The 19,704-nt window shown below is 43.6% G+C and overlaps 1 protein-coding gene across 4 annotated transcripts in view; it reads right to left on the reverse strand.

The window, feature by feature from the left end:
* Positions 1–19,704, reverse strand: part of MYOM1 (myomesin 1) — a 709,264-nt gene that overhangs the window by 376,865 nt on the left and 312,695 nt on the right. For all 4 annotated transcript variants that reach the window (XM_085605828.1, XM_085605831.1, XM_085605829.1 and 1 more), the window contains 4 exons: positions 18,861–18,917; positions 13,718–13,842; positions 6,637–6,820; positions 908–1,082 (listed from right to left, as the gene is read on the reverse strand). In XM_085605828.1, coding sequence (XP_085461954.1) covers positions 908–1,082; positions 6,637–6,820; positions 13,718–13,842; positions 18,861–18,917 — 541 coding nt within the window. The remainder of the gene's footprint in view (positions 1–907; positions 1,083–6,636; positions 6,821–13,717; positions 13,843–18,860; positions 18,918–19,704) is intronic.

Genomic DNA, 19,704 nt, shown 5'->3' on the forward strand with positions numbered 1-19,704 from the left:
TCATGCAAAGCAACATAAGGTGCTAACGTTAACACTTCCGATTAAAACACAGTGAGACAGAAATGCTCCTCTGGACAGGACAATGTTAGGAATATCAAGGAAAGCCCAGTGCTTAATTGGTAAATAAATAAGAGCCAAGACTCTGGTAAGGAGGCCAATGCAGGTTGCATCACCCACTGCCCCTTCCAGCGCTGCCACTGACAGTAACAACTACCAACCATCACACTCTTACAATTGTGACAATTCAGACTATTCCAGGCTCTCACAGCTAAAGAATGGCTCGGGTGGCAGGTGTTAGTCATTTTTAACTTATATTGAAATAATAAGCGACTGTTGTTGTGGTCATCTCTAAATTAGGCAAACAGCGTGACCATGTGGCAGACTGTCATAAGTGCCAGTGTTGACAATTAAGTGCCGGAGCACCAGAAACCACCGACTCAAATGAAGCACTGGAAAAGCCATCAAAACAGGAGCAGGGAACTGAGTTAGGTAAGAAAGTCATAAAATCATGAGCACGGGCAGACCCAAAACATACATAAAGTATATTTGATACAAAATGTCTGTTGACGACCGACAGTTAAACCTATCTGTAGAAAGACTTAAATGATGTAGGTCACAAATGCAGGTTCTTAAAGTCAGCTGAGGACATAATTAAATTCTGAGGGCACAATAATTCTAATTAGTATACATATTCCATATTTATGTCACTGCAGGAATATTAACGTTATCAATCAATCGACTCACAAAATATTCGCAGATGTTTTATCCAAAAAGGGTTTAGCTTATCCAAACCGAGAAGGACCTTTGCACTTTGAAAGGAGCCCTAGTTCCTAGAAGCACAATCTAAAATTGCAGGCGCAGTGATAATTGCCACCAGGTTGAAGTATTACAATTCTATGGTGGGTACCTTGTCCCTTTTACTGGATTATTATTGCACGGTTCCCATTGGTTGGACCCCACGATGCTTGCTTCAATGTAGTAGCCAACCAGCTCTTTCGCATCTTTAGATTCCTCCCATCTGACCACCACTGAGGTATCTGTGTTCCGGGTAGGCACAATCTGGCCGGGAGGAGAGGGGATGTCTGAAAAGAACAGAACACACATATTTACTGAAAATACTACACAGTTATGTAAAAAAACAACACTAATCAGTTCATGATCTATTGATGAAAAAGCAGCATGTACCCCCCAGAGGTAGAACATACTAACAAAAAAGGCGCTTTTACCCTACATCCGTACCTCCCCATAGCTTCTTACATTAATATGATGACACCTATGTGAGAACGCGTGGCGTGTCTGGGTGACCATTTAGGGTATGTTTTCCGCCACAATAACTGCTATTAAGTGCCACACAACCTGTCCTAATTCATTTTCATGTAAAAAATGTTTAGCTAGGGCAAAAAAGGATTTCTTGACTTCAGTTGAATATGCACTATCCCCGTTCATTGTTTCACAAGTTAGTGGTCACATTCTGTTGTACATGGGCTCAGTATGACAACATTTATAAAAGATAATTGTTACAAAATCATTTCAACAAAACGGTGCCTATGTAAGGTTTCCTAGGAGAATTGTTGATTATAGAATTATTCTCACTCACTTACTCATGAATCTGCTGCCTGTAGCCCAGGTCTGTTATGCCTAACCACACACTGCAAAGCTGCTGATCAGCAGGTATAAATGGCAGATGTTTTTCCAAGGAGCCTTAGAGATTTCTGTGCATAGAAAACACTGGTTGAAGCCTAGTCTACACTGAAGCCGAGGCCAGTCGTCTTATTTTTGTAACCTATGGCAAGTGACAGCAGCACAACTTTCCGTTTGTGGTGTTACTTGCAGAAATGGAAAACAGCTACGTTTTTTCAGATATACTCTGGCTAAGAAGTTTGATGGAAAATGCATTTGTCTATCTTTTTTTAATGAACTCATTTGGCTGTTTTCAGTGACCCTAAGCAGTCGCAAAACCCCTGAAACAGCAGGGCTGGAACGGCTGCTAGGAACTTTATAAGTACTCTATCTGAACTCCAATCAAACCATTGTCGTATGGATCCTCAGATGCAAGCAAAGGGCCACTTCCAAATATTCCTGGCTCATTCTTCGGTAGCGTGGGCTGAGTGCAAGACTCGCGCTTGCTGGATTTCCTCTATTTCCAGAGGTACCTCAAATTCATCTCTCTGCTACAGACTTAGCCTTGCTACTTTGGTTGCCTGTGCATATCCACTCAAATAGACATGTGTTGCTGTTATTGGCCACTTACATATTTCTCAATAGTACTGCCCCTCTGTGTCATTTATTTGTTCTTGAGTTTTTACAACTTGCCCGGTTTGTGATCACACTGCTGTTATTTGTGTTCTGTCTCATTGCATAATAGCTCAGCTAGAAGACGGCCAAGTAACACCCTCCTTGTGCTACTGTACCAATTTCTACCTGTGATCAAGCAGTTCCAATCTACTCACTGTGTCCCTGTGATTGAGTCTTGTCGTTTTTTTAGTGTCTCGGGTGATTGCTCACCTCTGGCTACTTTTATTTCTACCCCCATATTCCTGCTTCCAGTTTCAGTACATCATTTTTCAGAGTTTTTTCTGGATCCATATTGTAGAAATGAATACCCCTCTCATAAATGCCTCCCATTCAGTATGCAAGTCTCTTACCAATTCCTCATTAGCTTCAAAGTACTGCACTATATGTGATCTTATGGTCTCAGGGTAAACCCTGTCCTGAAGCGTGTCCATGTATGTAAACTAGGTTTCTGGCAACCCCGATTCAGGCACGCATTAAGTGGGTACTGATCAGAGAAAGTGTATGCTAACTACTTGTTATGGGAGAGGGCACTTGTATTTATCGATCCTGGAGTACAGATTATTTAGATGCGTATTCTCTATCTACTGGATGTAAACTTTGTCAAGCATCCACAAAACTCCACCGCCGGGTCCATCTTCCCAGTGCCACTGACGCCCTGGCTAAGTGTGTACCAGGCAAGGGAGGGAATCATCTATTCATTGTGCCATTGGGGATGCAATTAAAATATCCGCACCACATTGAGAGTGCCCCATCAACTTAAAGAAATCTACTGACTGAGTTGGTATCTACTTTTTTGCCTCACAAAGGAGATTCCGGAACATAGTCATATGAGCGTTCCTCTCGCATACAAAGAGTACATCGTATAAAATAAATGACCTCTCTATTTTTATATACTTTGTGCAATTCTGCTCCTATTAAATCATGTAACTTTATCTTAAGGCAAAAGTTGTTATTTGGAAAAGATAGCTTTGTAAAGGATACAATTACATTTCCAGCCCATAGAGAGTCATTATCAGAATATGTTGGTGCATTTCTAAAAACAGTACTGAATGATTCCTTCAAACAAACGTTTAACGGGTTGGTACACCCGTGTTACAGTACATCTAAAAAAAATGCTAGACGGAAATGCCAATGATGCACATATCCAATTTTTTCCTTTCAACATTTTTAAACTTGAAACAAAGGATGCTACTAGCACATGTTTGTCACAGCTTGCCTGTTTAGGCGACTTTTTTTGTATAGACAAGGGGTTGGGCGAGAGGTGGGAAACAAAAGGAGTGGAAAGGGCTTAATATGGATATCGGCTGTATTATTTGGAAAACAAAACTACCAGCTGGCACGTCTAGACTGCCCAGTACTTACAACTTTCTGCAAATGCATTTGTCACATGTGCACCATATTGTACGAAAGAATGAAACGTGGGAAAATGGTGGTTTTCTTTGTCAGCTATGTCTGTCAATGACCATATTGAAGGATAAAAGAACTGCTACAGTGCAGACCAACAGGATCCACAGCACATATGCTTATCTGAGTATTTACATTTATTTGTTGTTTTTTAGGTGGCATTCTTTCCCTAGCTTGTCTAGATTACATTTTTTGGTCCGGCTACGGATAGCTTTTGTTGTTTGCCAGGCCTTGCGTTACCAATTATTTTAAATATACACAGAGTTGACTATGGCTTCACCTTGTGTATTTTTTTCACCTCATGCTAATGGCTGTTTGGTGTATCATTTTCTATGGAGTGCTTGCATTGAAATGTGGAAGGGACTATTTTACATCTAGAAACACACAAACCGATCATATTTTTGCCACATTCACTTTGTTGGCTCATACATACAATACTACTACCACCATCAATGCTACCACCACCCATACTGTCACCAATACCACTACTGCCCATACCACCACCACCACCAAAACAAATACCACCAACACCACTACCAAAACCACCACCATCAACACCACTACCAATACCTCAAACCTCCAAACTCACCAGTCCCACCAACACCATGAGTAGCATCAAAAGAAATACTACCACCACCAATACTACAAATGCCAACACCTGTGCCCCCAACCACCACGACAACCATACTACCAAAACCATCAATAGCAATACCACCTCAATTATCACTACTACCACCACCACTAATGCCAATACCACACCACCCATAAGAACACGACACCACCAACACCACAGTACCAATACCAACACTAGTGCCAATAACATGCAGCACTGCCAGTACCAAAACCACAAGTACCAATACCACACTGATTCCACACCACCACCAATACCATTCCACAAAGAAAACCACACTACCACCAATGCTATTACTACCAATACACACCACCAAGAATACCACACCATTAAAATCACCACCAATAAAACCAAAAACCCACAGATACAACTACCAGTACCATTATCACCACCAATAATAAACACTACCCATACCACCACCACACTACTACCAACACTACCCCAACACCAATTCCACACCAACATCAATACCACACAACCATCAGCAACACCAGCACCAATATCTATACCCTAAAATCATACTTTCACCAATACAACAATATAAATTCCACCACTTTTATTATTACCGTCACCACCAATACCACCTCTATGACCAATTACACCAGGTCCACCATAGCAGTACCGCACCACTTCCAATACCACAAGTACTAACAATGCCACACCACTACCAATAACACCAACACCACACCGCCAATACCACACCACCACCAATCCTACTATCACCAATATTACACCACTACCAATTACACCCCCGATCCCACCAAAACCAATGCTATCAATACCACCCCACCACCATGACCATCACCACCAATACTATAACCACAAATACAGTCACCACCACCAATGCCACAACTAATGCTGCTATTATTAAAAATACCACTATTAATACCACTATCAATATCACTGATCTCGCCACGAATTCTACCACAAATACCATGTATACCATCACTAATGCCACCAATACCACTGCATCTATACCACCACTACCAAAACCAGCAATACCAATACTACCAATTTAACACTGAGGGCCTGATTACGAGTTTAAGCATTATTTAGCGCACAAATTAAATAACAATAGCACAGGTACTTTATTTATCGCGTGCGATGAATAACACCTATTACAAGTTTGTGGGGAATAATATGTGGGTTTTAGTGTTTAAAGCACCAAAATCCGCATGATTTAATTCCCCGTTAAATTTCGGCAGGTTTGAGCTGATGAATTTTAGTGAAGGTTGAGGTATTTAACACATCCGATAATCACTGGATGTGTTAAATACCTTTGAACTCGTAATTCTGACCCATTAGTAAAGAGGGGTTTATACCACAATACGACCATCAATCATGGATGTAGTTTCCATTGGTACAGCAGGTGCAGTGGCACCGGGGTCCAGAGGCCTATGGAGCCCACTGAACCTTGCTTATTACTGTATTTTATAATTCCAACTGTAGCCAGCAGGGACATTTTCTTCCCTGCACTAAGGGTCCATGATACACTGGCTAAGCTTCTGCCACTAAAACCAGTAATAACACCGCTGATACACCACCAACTATACTAAACTACCACACTATCACCAAAGTTTAATGGAAAAATGAAAATGAACTCCAAAATTATTTTCTTCACTAGGAAAATATGTTTCCTATTTAAGAGATTTCTTTCTCTACAATCCCAACAGTTTTGAAGGTGTGCGCTCCACATTCCCACCTTGGGTACACACTTTTGGTTACTTGCTACTTCTACAATGTTTTTTGAGTGAAAAACTCTTAAAACAAGGGTTTGCTGTGTGGCCTGAATATTCCCATGCTTACTCTAACTTTTCTACACAAAGGTCTGCTGAAATATCATGATAGTGTGAACATGCTCACTTCTGGATTATTCCATTCAGTGGATTTTTTGATTGGGTGAAAAGGTGAAAAATGATGAAGACTTTACAAATTTTCCCATGAAAGTTAGTTCTACACTGGACAGGGTAGCTATCTGCACCATTTGCACGAAACATCCGTCTTGAATTTTGTTTTCATCTCAGTTTCATCAAGCAGAGAAAATCCTAGGTATTGCCTGAATGACACAATATTCAGACCAAGATCCCACTGAGAAAATTCCTCATGCATCTTCTGGGTGAAGCTGAACTAACGATCCATCTATAACATGCAGAAGGAATATGTAGAGATTAAGCAACAACCAACTGTGACATCCTAAAATGGATGGATGCTGGTTCAAATGAGGATTAAGATTTGTCAGATGCTGTTGTCCAACAACAGAAGGAAGGTGACCTGAAATGAAGTGTTCTCACTGGATGATAACTTACCAAGCTTGTCGCCTACTACAGTAGCTTCAGTTTCCTCTGAGGGCTCGCCAACTCCGGCCGAGTTACATGAGCGGACACGGAAACTGTAGGACTTGCCCTCTGCTAAGTCAAATAGAGCAAAGCGTGGAGACTTGACTGGAATCTCGTTGTTCACTCTCTGCCAGTTGTCTGTACCAGCTACGCACTGCAACAGAACAAGGAAATCTTGAGACTTTTTAATTGAGTTACTTGATGAGAACACTCATAATAGAGCAACATCAGAAATCCCCACGAGTAAACTGCTAGTTGTAGTCAGTAACCAATAATACTTTTTAATTCTGAGTCGCCTGAATTGTGTCAGCATATCTTATTAGACAACATAAGTGGTACATGCACCTAACCGGTAGTCCAAAAAGCAATGTAGTGTGCTGAGAAGACCTAAAAGGTTTCAGTAGGCAGATGTTCCAATGCACTGTTTTTACAAGTGCTAGGCAACTGCTAAGTGCTATTGAGTCACTTGCTTCCTGTTTTGTGCTGCTGCGCACATGCTTTTCCAATAACATTGTAATTTAGTGTTCTAACATGGGTGTCAGCCATGTTAGAATTATAAATTATAAATGGCTGCCATATGTTATGACACATGCCCATGCACGGACCACGACGCACGTGTACACATGCATCACTACTCATGTGTCCGCATTGGCGCCCATATTGAAATGGAATTCTTTAAAAGTGCATGCGTCATGATGTGTGTGTTTATATGTGATTGTCAAGAAACACTGGCAAAGCCAGAATCGAGACAAATTGGCACGGTCAATATGTGCTTTATTTACTTTCTTATTTATTTGTCATACTATTGTGGATGAATATATAGCAGTGCCTTCCCAACAGTTTCTCAAACCGAGATGACGATGTGTGTTTCACAGTATTTGCTTGAGCATATGCCTTGTAATAAAGGTTTAGGAAATGTTATTTTTTTTATTACACATTTACTAGGACAGCTGGAAACCAGTGGTCTGCGGCTGTGCTAGAGTGGAGTGTCCTGGCAGGGAGTGCCCCAGTCCGGCCCACCGACAAGTTCTGAACACGTAGAGGTCCCTGGTGCTGGTGCGCAGAGATGAGGCTTGAACTGTAACCCCAGTGGTGGGCACGTAAGAATGATCTCCCGAACTGTAGACAATGATAGGCGGGCATAACTGGAGGCGGGAGGGATCTTTCATGGGAGTCACATAGACCCCACACACATACCCTCAAAAGGGGACAGGTTTACTTAAAGTTATTATTAGTTGACTAGATTGTTCATGAGAAGGGGAGACAGACACCTCAAGCATTGGGGCATGGGGGAGGGGTAGTGGTGGCGGGCTACTTCAAAACCCATCGCATAAGTCAGTAGGGAGGGGGGTGTTGGGTTGGAATAGGGGTTCACAATGGCACTTAGGAGGGGATCAATGGACGGGAAGGCTACAATCAGGACGGCACAAGGGGGGAGGGTATACAACTATTATGACGGGGCAGCATGGACAAGGGCCCATGACACTCTTATCCTGGAGTGTTAATGACTTGGGTCACAAGATAAAAAGGAGAATGGTTTGGCGATTCATAAATAGGCACCATCCAGATTTATTGCTCCTACATTATACGCACTTGAAAGGTAACCATTGTGCCTTTCTGGCTCAAGGTAAATATAAAACATTGACCCATTCTGCGATTACATCAGACTCTAGACGAGTGGCAACTCTGATCCGCAGATCCATCCCCCTGTCAGTGACACAGACGTGGCCGGACCCAGAAAGCTCCTATGCAGCGATATTGGGAAAGGTGAATGAGGAAACTATCTTGTTGGTCTCATGGTATGTCCCCCAGGGCTACAATCACTGGCTTTGGAACGAATGGGAAAGTGCATCCTGAAAGCTCTAAATGTCCTCTTATTCATTGGGGGAGATCTCAATCTGACTATGGATAGGGACGTGGCTAGGATGACGGAGCATGTGCCAGAGGGAGGGAGGGTTATACACTGCAAAACTTCACCCGGGCTCTGGGATTACAAGATCTATGGAGGGTGAGGTACCCTGACAGGAGACAATTTTGTATGCAGTTCCTAACTCCTGGGGGGCTGATGGTACATTATTTATTAGTCCCCACTTGCAGGGACCACCTTTCTACAGAGAGGGATTTCGGACCTTGCACCCCTTCTCACTAGTCTGGAGGTGCTACTTCTGACTCTTCATCCGCCATGGCGCCTCGACACCTGGTACATCAAAGATTAGGACATGAGGGAAGGGCTTAGGCAGGATACAGTGAACTAATTTCACAGACAACAATGGATCAGTGGATTCTGAGGTTACCCTATGGGAGGCCTACAATGTGGTCACACATGAATGTCTTACCAATAGGGTATCTGGGGAATGCAATGAGGCAGTGAGACTGGCAGGTGAAATGGAGTGACAATTGTTGCGATGTGAGGAGGACTATCAGGATGCCTCAACACCAGAACTCATGCACCGTATTGTCTTACGGCAGGAAGAGTATAGGCAGATGGAAGAGGAGGAGGCTAAGAAACAGTTAAGGGCCACGCAACATAGACTCTACGAGGTTGGCAATAAGGCCGGGAAGCTCCTGACCTGGCTGGCACCCCGGGAAGAGGGCCAGAGATGGGTTTGTGAGGTTACCACGGCAGCAGGTTCGACAGTGGACACAGCCCCGGATATAGCAGATCAGCTTGCAGAATACCTGGAGGCTCGCCACTGACCCAGGTGCCAATATTTGGATGAGGAGTTGCAGAACTTCGTGGATGAAATCCCCACCCCAGGTCTCACCCTAGAGGATAAAGCCATCGTGGACTGGGACCTGGAGGTGACTAAGATTGTGGAGCCCACACGCCAACTCCAGGTTGGGAGGACTCCGGGCCCTAATGGACTCACTGTAGAGTTCTTTAAGTGTCTAGGGAGCCAGTTGGGGGAACATTTCCTGGGTATGTATTGGGAAGCCCAGGCTGTGGGAAGCATTCCCACCGATATCAGAATGGCCCACACTACCCTGATTCCTAAAGGGGAAAGGAGACTGGAGGAATGTGCCTCTTACAGACCTATTTCCCTACTAAATGTAGAGGGGAAAATACTGGCGAAGCTGATAGCTACCAGCCTCAATGAAGTATGTGCCAAGCTGATTCATAGGGACCAATCTGGGTTTATGAATCCTCAAAGAAAGGTACCCCCTAGGAATACTTTTTAGGACCAGAAGCCAGAGGGAAAACAGAAAAAACAAAAATATCTAACAATACTCCGGTCAGACCTATATCTATTTATCTGGTGGCCTGCACAGGGCTCAAGCCGGACTGTCCCACAATAATAAATCTTGCCATGCACGAAAATGCAAAAATATATTCGTTTTTATTAATCTTTTTCTTTTTAAAATGTTATAATTATAACATCTCTATTTATGAAAGTGTATACAGACTCATGATAGACAGTTGGTTCAGTGTCTTATGCAGTTGACCTGTACAACATATATTATTTACAGATAAAATACATAGAAAGACACGTGTGTTAATCCTAATAATACAAAAACATACCCCCCAAGCAAATACACCTCACATCAAGCAATCACACCTCTCATACCACGTTCTCACAATCAATACAATCTCACAAAAAGGAATATGAGGAGAACCCTCAATATATGACTGGCATACTCCGATGACACAAAATAGCGGACTGAACAAATCACAATTTTGATCCGCTTTGGACATAGACCAGATTGCTGGGATCCCCCAAAGGACAACACCAAAGCACATCAAAATTGTGATTTGTTCAGTCCGCTATTTTGTGTCATCGGTGTATGATGAAGAAGTCTAAGTGAGAGAGGTGCACTGCTTATGATTTTTATGGCATTAAGCTGGTAGCTATGAGCAACTCTGCAGATCCCTTTAGTGTATTTCTTATAGGTATAGTCCACTTAGCTGGTTACTTCACTGAGTTGTCGATCCTATAATATTTTATTTTGTTTAAGGTTTATCACCCAGAGTAGGCATACATTGGTGGTAGAAATGATAGTGAGATCTGTTGACATGAACTTTGTTAATATCATCTCATATCTGAATGTCATTCTGAGAGGCCAAGAAGCAGTTACAGTATGTAGCTAGTTGCGGCGTGCAGTGGTGGACTAAATTAAAGTCCTCCCTTGACCAGTGGCCTGTGGCAGGTCCCTGCAGTTATTCAATGCCTATTCAGTTGGTGTTGCGAGGTTTATTACTGTGGATTGACATACTACTGGATGATGGACATGACCCATACCAGTTTGCCTTATGTGAGTGTAATAGTGTCAAGCAGTATAAGGGATTTATTATGCAGCCTGTAAGATCGCATTTGACTGCCCAATGCTGAATGTTATAGTATTACTATTAGTGAGGTCCAGAAGGATTATATATTGCAAGTAATTCCATTTATTTAGTGCTTTCTACCCTTGACAAAGTGTTAAAGTGCTTTATGCTAGGCAGCACGCTGCTCTGGAACCCAAGGTAAAAGGAATTTTAAGTGGTTATTAGAATATTTGAATGTTGAGAGCTCCATTGAAGACAATGGACTGCTCCGTGCTTCTAATGGCCGGTAGAAAACCGGAGCATCTACATTCTAATGTTTGTTCACAGCTGTTGCTGTGAACAAAGGCCTCACGGAGCCCCAGGGCATTTCAACCCCCTCGGGCTCCGTGAGGCATTTGTTTTACAAATTAGAACATTCTGTCCTCTAGGGGCAGAATGTTCTAATTGCCTTAGAGCCCTCCGTTGCGGGCTCTCCCGGTCATTAAAGGCCCAATGCCTTGTTAAAGGCCCTCACCTTCGGCTCGGGCTTTTAACACTGGAGCGAGTCTTTAATGGCCAGTAAAGCCGCTATTCGGGCTCTAAGGCCATATTGTTGGGTACTGGGATCAGTCTTGTGCTCCTAAGGAAACCATTCAATGCATTTAATCCAGTTTCATTGTAGTATAATAAATTAAAAGGCGTTAGGTGTGATGTTGATGTGCTTTACATAGATTCAGTTAGAATTGTTTTTCAATGTCTATCTGGATGTCTATAGTACATATAAAGTAATATAAAATGATTAAAAGTTCTGTACATTTCTATAACACAATCACGTTTGCATCAATCACAAACTTAGAATCAAAGCTAGGATATTTGGAAAAATGCTAAGGCCACGAGGATCTGCATTTTGGGTTTCACACTGCCAGTGAACTTAACAATCCTGAGGGATATTGTGCCACATTTCGACACAGAGGCCAGAGTGTCAGTTCTGAAGGATTTCATCTTGCCCATTAAGGCTTCTGAAGTAACCCTGGGCGGACAACTACGCTACGCCTGTGAAGTTTGCGTAGTTTGGGCTACTTCGCGCTACGCGAATTGCACGTAGCACAGTGCAAAATCGCGTAGCCTAGTTGGCATTTTTTGCTCCCTCGTGGTCTTCAACGTCAACTTGGCGACCGCGAGCGAGCAAAATGACATCCCGGCGAGACTTTTTCCTCGTTCGAGATCAGCAACTTCAAGTTGCTGATCGCAAGCGTGGAAAATAAACCTCCCGGCGAGATTCTCAACGCAGGGAGGTCGGGCTTCTCATTGTGAGTGGTCGCGTATGCTCGCGATGAGAAACTATCAGTCCGCGTTGAGAAAGCTGCCGCTCGAGTAAAAATCTACTCGAGCTGCAGAAAATGACAGCTCGCACTGTGCAAGATGCTGTTTTCAATGATTGCACAGTGCGGACAAGCATCCGGCATTGTGCAATCATTGCGAACAGCGTACTACGCGTATCTCGCGTAGTGCGAAGTGCACTTTGCGTAGCTACGCGTAGCGCTACTACGCAAACTACACCTAGGGTTATTCTAAAGACAAAAGGGCTGGGCATAGAGATTTGTATTAGCTGAACTAGTTGACCAGGGTGAGCAAGATTTAGTTTTTCAAAGATGGTCACCAGAAACTGTAAAATGTCAATAAACTGCTCCAGAGTTCACATTTGTCCATTGCTCAGCCTCATGAATCAATGAGGTACGGCTCAGACATCTGTAACATATCCCTAGTCTGATGTACCTTTTCGTCTTGAAGGCAGGAGATGGGGAGTTCTACCAGGGTACCATTTTGACCGTGTTGGGGGAGTATGATGTACTGATTTTCTCTGTCACCTATCTCCTTCCCTTCCCTCTCCTTTTTTCCTCCTTACTTGGATAGTTGATCGGTGTAATGTGCTACTAGCTGAGTAATGCTATTGATGTTGTACATTAATTGGAAACCTAAAAGTTTGTAAGCTTTACTCTGCGGCTTGTGATGGTAAGTGTTGCTACTGAGGAGGTTCATACTAATGTGGAACTTGTGTTTCTCCTATCTGGTGCCACAAATAAAGATTTAAACCATAGACCATTTTGAGAGGAATGATGTTATCCATGAAACTTATCAAAGAATTTTAGACAATTTGTGTTGTGACTCTTCCGCACAGATCCATCCTCCATGCCAGACTATATTCTGTACCTACTACAAAAGAAGGTCCCTTGCTCTGGTGAGATGCTTCATGGATGGAAGTCAGTGGCCTGTGTGGGTGAATGGATTGAAACTGATTAAGTGTGCCTCCACCTCAGAGCTCTTTAGTAGCTCTTCTTGTGTTTAGGCAGAGGAGGTGGGCGGTTGGTCGTTTAAAGCAGAATTCTGTTAGCAAAGGGGGCTTCTGAGACTGCTGAGCCTGGGTTCATTCCAGACAATTTTTTCCAAACTTGTGAATATTATGAGATTATAATAAGGTTCTGGTTATTCGATTTGTGTGGCCTCCTTTGTTCCCTGTACATGCTCTAAGGATGAGGCTGCAACTGTTAAGTTGGCAGCATTGGATGAGATGCCATGTGATAAAGAGCAAAACCTTCTTGTGGATACCAAAGATGTTGTGATCACTTGCTCTAGTTCAACCACAGCACACACTGACTTCAGAAGCAATGCCACCAGTTAAAGAGTCAATGACAACAATCCACCTTGCACACATAAAGGTCCACAAGGCGCGACATGGCATGTGCTTCCTAAAACTCAGCCCCATATCTCGCCAAGCTGTAAACAATAAGTGAACATTCTTGTTGTTACCTTCTCCACATAGTACATGACGCCTTCATGGCCGCGCAGGCCTGGTGGTTTCCAGCTGAGCACGACGTAGTTCTTGGTGGCTTCGGTAACAGTGAGGTCAGTGGCTGGACCAGGCACAACACCCTCTGCACAAGAGCACAAAGCACAAGTCAAACAAGGATTCACACTGCTGGGCCACAGTGACCGTCCGTTGCTCATACCCATGTTTTCGAGGTACTAGCGACCAGGCGTAGACAATATTTGGTCATTTCTCACGATATGGTGCAGACCTTTCAATTAGTTCGTGCTTACATTTTATAAAATGTTTGTTACAGAAGAATTACATTTTTTTCTAAGGGATTAAACAACACTTGGGACTACTGTAAGGCACTAAATTGCAAAGTCCATCGCGGACAAAGAAGGCAGTTCATAACAAGTTATGTTAATCTAATGCACTTGCGGTTCAGACCAAGAAATTCCTCGTGGTAGATGAAATGCAATATTTCCTTTTCATTATTGTTGTGCTTTTATGACTAGGGGTGATGTATTTCAGCAGCTGAAACAGTTTTACTCGGGATGCAAGGCAAGGCATTTGTGGTATGCCTTATGAACATTATGAACAAGTAGAGTACTTGATGCAACTACTGTCACTTCTGTGAACATCTTCATCCCAGTCCTGCCACTTAGCTCTAGATTTTGTCCTAATGCATGTTAAAAAGTATAAGTGCACATGTTTTGCAAATGTTTGCGTTTCGAGGAGACCGACACAAATTTGCCTTTTTTTTAGCTCCTGAGCTGTATCATTGTGTCTTTTTCCAAGCTGTATAATGTGTTCTTTGAACCGATAATAACTAAATTTGTCGTTACCATAATTTGTTTTTATTTCATGGATTCATTTACAAGAAATATATTTTGTAGACCCAATGAAACAAACATTTCGACACACGTTTTGGCTAGGCACATTAAGCCATATGATATAATTCTAGACAGAACCATTTTGTAATGTGTGGATCACTTCCAATAAATACAGGGAAAAAACGACACTCTGTTGCTTCCTTGTTTGCTGTTTAAAAATGTGAATGATAACATTGTAGTGTTGTAAGCTGAAAAGACCTACCCATTTGTGTTATGTTACGGAGGGGGAACCTGTTGGCATTCCCTGCGGTTGTCCAGACATTAGTATAGTCTTGCGTCCTGACGTTTTGGGACCAATAAGTGGAAGGAGCGTTTTGGCGTGGCCAGTTCAGAACAACAGCAGCTGTGTCCGCGTGCACTACTGCGCCACCGCCATCATGGACCACCACAAACATCTCAGAGGTAGGTGTTACTTGCGGGGAGCACGTTGGGTAGCGCTGGCTCTATTATCCCATTACCTCATTCCAAATTTAAGAAGTTATTCTTTTCTTTTGAAGAAACCTTGGTTATGATTCCTCCTTAAATCCTTTTTCAAAAATAATGATCCACGAGAATAGATATTTACATTTGAAAAGCTCTGTAATATGTGCTGGGCATGCCATGTTTTACACCCAAGACTTGCTGGTGCTCTAGTGGAATGTTCGGAGCTCCTCTGAGACAACAAAGTAGCAGCGGGCTACAAGCACTGGTATCGGCCTGCTGCTGGCAACATTCCAATACCTCTCCCTTTAAGTGCTGTAACTTATGTTGACACTGTGTTTGTAGGAAGTGTTGGCTCCTCCGCTATGGCGGAGGAGCGCCGCCCCACTGCTTTTGAGTAGTGTAAAGAAAGGAAATATAAAATAATAATAACTTTGAGTTATTATCATTTTATGTTTCCTTTGCGGGCGGGCAGGTGGGCGGGGCTGCTCTGCTCTCGGAGCAGGGAAGGGAGGAGTGGTTTGCCCACTCCTAAGTGCGCAATGACTGTTTGATCGGCCCTCTCGGGATGCCCAAACCAGTCATGCGCACCATCCCCGTTCTCCATGCAGGCTGCATTACAGCCTGCATGGAGAACAAGCCCAGGCCCCCATTCCCTGGTTGAGGGTCGAACCAGGACACTCACAACCAATCACAACGCTGCATTGCAGCATTGTGATTGGTCAGGGGAGCCTGGATGTTCTTCCTCGCTTCCTGTCCCATGAGGAGAGCAGGAGCAAGGTGCAGAGACGCGGGACCCGGCGGCAAGGTAAGTGTATAATTTTTTTTCCATTGCGCAACCCCACGCCCCCCCTCTCTCCATCCCTCGCGCCCGCCCTGCCACTTGCGAGTCATGTCGGCCACCACTGTTTGCAGAAAGGCAAAGCAGGCTCCTGCCTATCACCTCCTCCCGCTGCTCCTGCTGTCAATTACGCATTGATAGAGGGATCATCTGAGGGAAGGTAGAGGCACCCACTGCCCCCAGTGCCGTAACAAAACTTGAGGGGGCCTTCCTGCAAAATGAATGAAGGGGGGGACCCCACGCTCCAGACCCAGTCAGGAGCTCTCACTCCTGAAGTGCACTGTGCCGAAAGGGGCCCCTTGGAGCTCGGCCCCCCCCACACCATGGAGGCTGCAGGGGCTATTGTTATGCCACTGGCTGCCCCAGCTCTCCCTCTGTCTTGAAGCGTTCTCTGTTAATCATTAAATAACCACTCCAGTGTTTTGGGCTGTCAGTAGCTGCCAGGGCCGTCCAAAGCAGAGTGACAGCAAATGAAATTCATTGACACTGGGAGCCTTAAAAGAAGCCCCTGTCTCTCACTCTGCTCTTCCAAATTGCTTTGCCTGAACACCGGAAAACGAGGGGGCTGACGCGGCTTCCCTCTCCCTACTCCTGCAGCTCTCGCTGTCACTGCATCATAGCGACAGTGGTAGCCTCCATTTCCAGGGCGACAAGCTCCGCCTCTCTCACTCCCAGGAGTGTGAGAGGCTCAATGTATACATTAGAGCATTGGAATGTTGCTAGTAGTGGGCTAATAACAGGGTTTGTATCCCAGTCATTGCATTTTAATGGAGACTTATTGACCTTTATAATCCTACTGACCAGCCATTGTTTTCAGTTTGGCCCCATAATCACAGCGGCAACAGATAAATATCAAATTGAGGGAGAAGGAGCTGTAAAAGGGGCCCCTGATTCTCCCTCAACTCTGGCAAACTGTTTGTTTTTTGTCTGGCAGAGTTGAGGCAGACACAGGAAATGAGGAGAATTCCCTCCTCCGTTCTTCTATGTTTCCAGTGTCACTGTGAAGCATGAGAGGATGGACAGGGAAGCCTTGCGGTGTTCCTTTGCCTACAGCCCTTTTACCCTGCGATCCACAAATCTTGGATAGGCAGAAGAGAGAGAGAGACTCAAAGGCTGTAAATTCTGGCATTACATTGTTGAGAGCAAAGGGCCTATACCAATGTTTATAGCCTGCTGCTGTTCCATTGTCTTCAATGGACCACTCCACAGCCCCAATGTTCTAATGGCCTACCCGGCCATAGCTGCAGACTAAAAGTCTATATTCAAGATACACATACAGTTGTTTGCCGTAATGCTACCATGAGAAGTATGTAAAGAGAAATGTACATGGTCTGCAGCAAAGCCTAATATACTAACAATGAACGCCTGCTATCCACACCTGAAGGTCTCCAAAAAACAAACATGATGGTTCCAGAATCCATTTCTAACCACAGCTCTACTTTAATGAGAGAAACATAGGCTAATGGCCAGACTTAGAGACAGTGGCAGCCTCAAGGTGTTTTCCATGCTGAAGATGTCATGCCCATAGGAGCTGTGACTTCTAAAGCCAGGCAAAGTTCAGCTTAGGCAGCCAGGAACCTGCCTAATGCTAGCTCTTGGCTGCCTGACCTGAAAATAAAGTGTGTCTGCCAACCTTTGCTCAGCCTGACAGACATTCCTTATAGTGGCCAAAAGGTGAGGGGTGTGGACCCTCAACCCATAAGGACGGGCCGCAGCTGCTTAGAGCTGTGTGGAAAATCCACAGGATTCTGAAGGAAGCGATTTATCTGGAAGAAAATTCAATGGAGACATTTTTCCATGATACTATTTCTAAGGTGGTGGAAATTCCGTAGGTGGATTATATCCCAGAATTAGTTCTTTCCCCTGACATTGCAAGGTTTTCTACTTGCACACAACCCTAAATAGGGCTTTAAGTGAGCATTTCCAAACTGGTGACATCTGGCATCTTAACCATCAAACTGGATAAGATAACAACAGTGAGCTTCACACATGCAGAGACGCTATATATTTCTAACATGCATGCTAGCAAACACAGGTAGAAAGTGATAAGGACTCTCCTGTGCTGTTACAGCACTACTTACTTATTCTGCCAGAAGTAGTGACAACCCATGACAGTAACTCATATGTAGTGAAATATACTAACTCAAGGCTATCATTTCTAAGAGTGATGAAAGAGTTGTCACTCAGACTAAATCTTGCATTTTTCATGGTGAAAGAGTTGGGCTACCCTCATGTTCTTTATACTCTGGGCTGCTCCAAGGCACAATGTCATGTACACAAAAGACTGTATACTATAACATTTCAGGACTGGTCTTTAAACATGGAGAAGCTAGAACGCACTTATACTTACACATAGTCAAACTTTACTTCCTGTCTGGATGGAACTAGGCGCCCCCTTATATTTATAGCTGGTCTGTGGACTCTGACAGTATCTTCTCTTGGGGCTAAGGTAATATTGTCAATATCTGCAGCAAGGTTGCATAGGTATATAGAGGGAATTACAAAACCAGTCAGGACAAATGTAAACGACATCCAGATGATGGCATCAGCGCTGTTATTTGTTTGGTCAGAGTTGCATTACTTGAACCTGTAAACGTTAAACGGTAGAGAAAGGGCTCTATCTAATGTTAAGAGCCCTAACCCATTTGTAAAAAAGGTAATTAATTGGATTTGTAAGAGACAACATGAGGCCAAACTACAATAGGACTTCTTGGGTACAAAAGCAAGGAGTAATCTTAACAATATTCTACGACATTAATTTGAAAGGTTCATTGGTGATCCCTGTCACACAGTTAGCTTTAGGATGCCATGCCCATTAGGAACAATTTGCAAGTATTTGTAAAGGGTTTGGAGGATTTCTGTATTTTTCATATTCATTTTTGGATGTCTCTGAACCAAATACCTATAGGTACATGGTGCCATTTTATTGCACGTCACAAGCCACCAGCCCTTCAGCATGATTGAGTAGAAAAGGACAGTGAGCCTTACCAGCAGGTTCTTCTTCAGTGACAATGATCTGCCCGGTCCATGGTGCCGATGGATGACCTGTGGTATCAAAGAGCGAGAAACACCAGCATTAGAGAGTGCCTTTTGAGGACCAAGGAATCCTGCAGCACCTCATGAACCAGAATCCAGCCTTCTACTCACAGCACTGCTACAAACATCTTTTTGGTATATGGCTATGTACACACCATTCCTCGTCCTGCTTTTTCTGTTGGGATCTGGAGCGCTTTTCAATGTGGGCCTCTATTGAGCTTCATTTAAACCTTGGAATGTGAGTCTGACTTCAGATGATTTCACATTCTCAGAAGCTAGATAAGCAAATGTGTTTGTGCATATAAATCTGTTTGCCCTAAAGGATAAACCGTTTTTTGCCATATTGCAGCAGATTTCTGTAGGATAACACTGGGATCTGTTGCTCAAAAAGCGAAGTTGTGAGAGATAATTTTGCTTAAAAACCATGCATCCTATTTTGTTCATTCTGAGCTGTGCTTTTATGAGCATTAAATCTGTTCGGGCAAGTAGCTGGCTGCTACATTTCAATGTTTGGTTTGGTGATACAGTGTCAGAAATCTCTATATATTGCTTTTCTGGTAGTTATGTTCAACAGAGTAACCAGAAAACTAAAATAGCCTCACTTTGAACCCTACATCTAGTCACACTGGGCATGCAGAGCCAGCGAGCCCAACCCCCTTAGAAGAGTTCCATTCACACGTTCTTCCAACTGGTCAACCATGCTCTCACTCAACCATCTATCTATTCATCTGTTTTTCCCTTTCGTTTCTTCCACTCACCCATCCAACTATACTTTCTTCAATCCATCCATCCTTTC

Source organism: Triturus cristatus, chromosome 5_1 (assembly GCF_964204655.1).
Source record: "Triturus cristatus chromosome 5_1, aTriCri1.1, whole genome shotgun sequence".
NCBI lineage: Eukaryota > Metazoa > Chordata > Amphibia > Caudata > Salamandridae > Triturus > Triturus cristatus.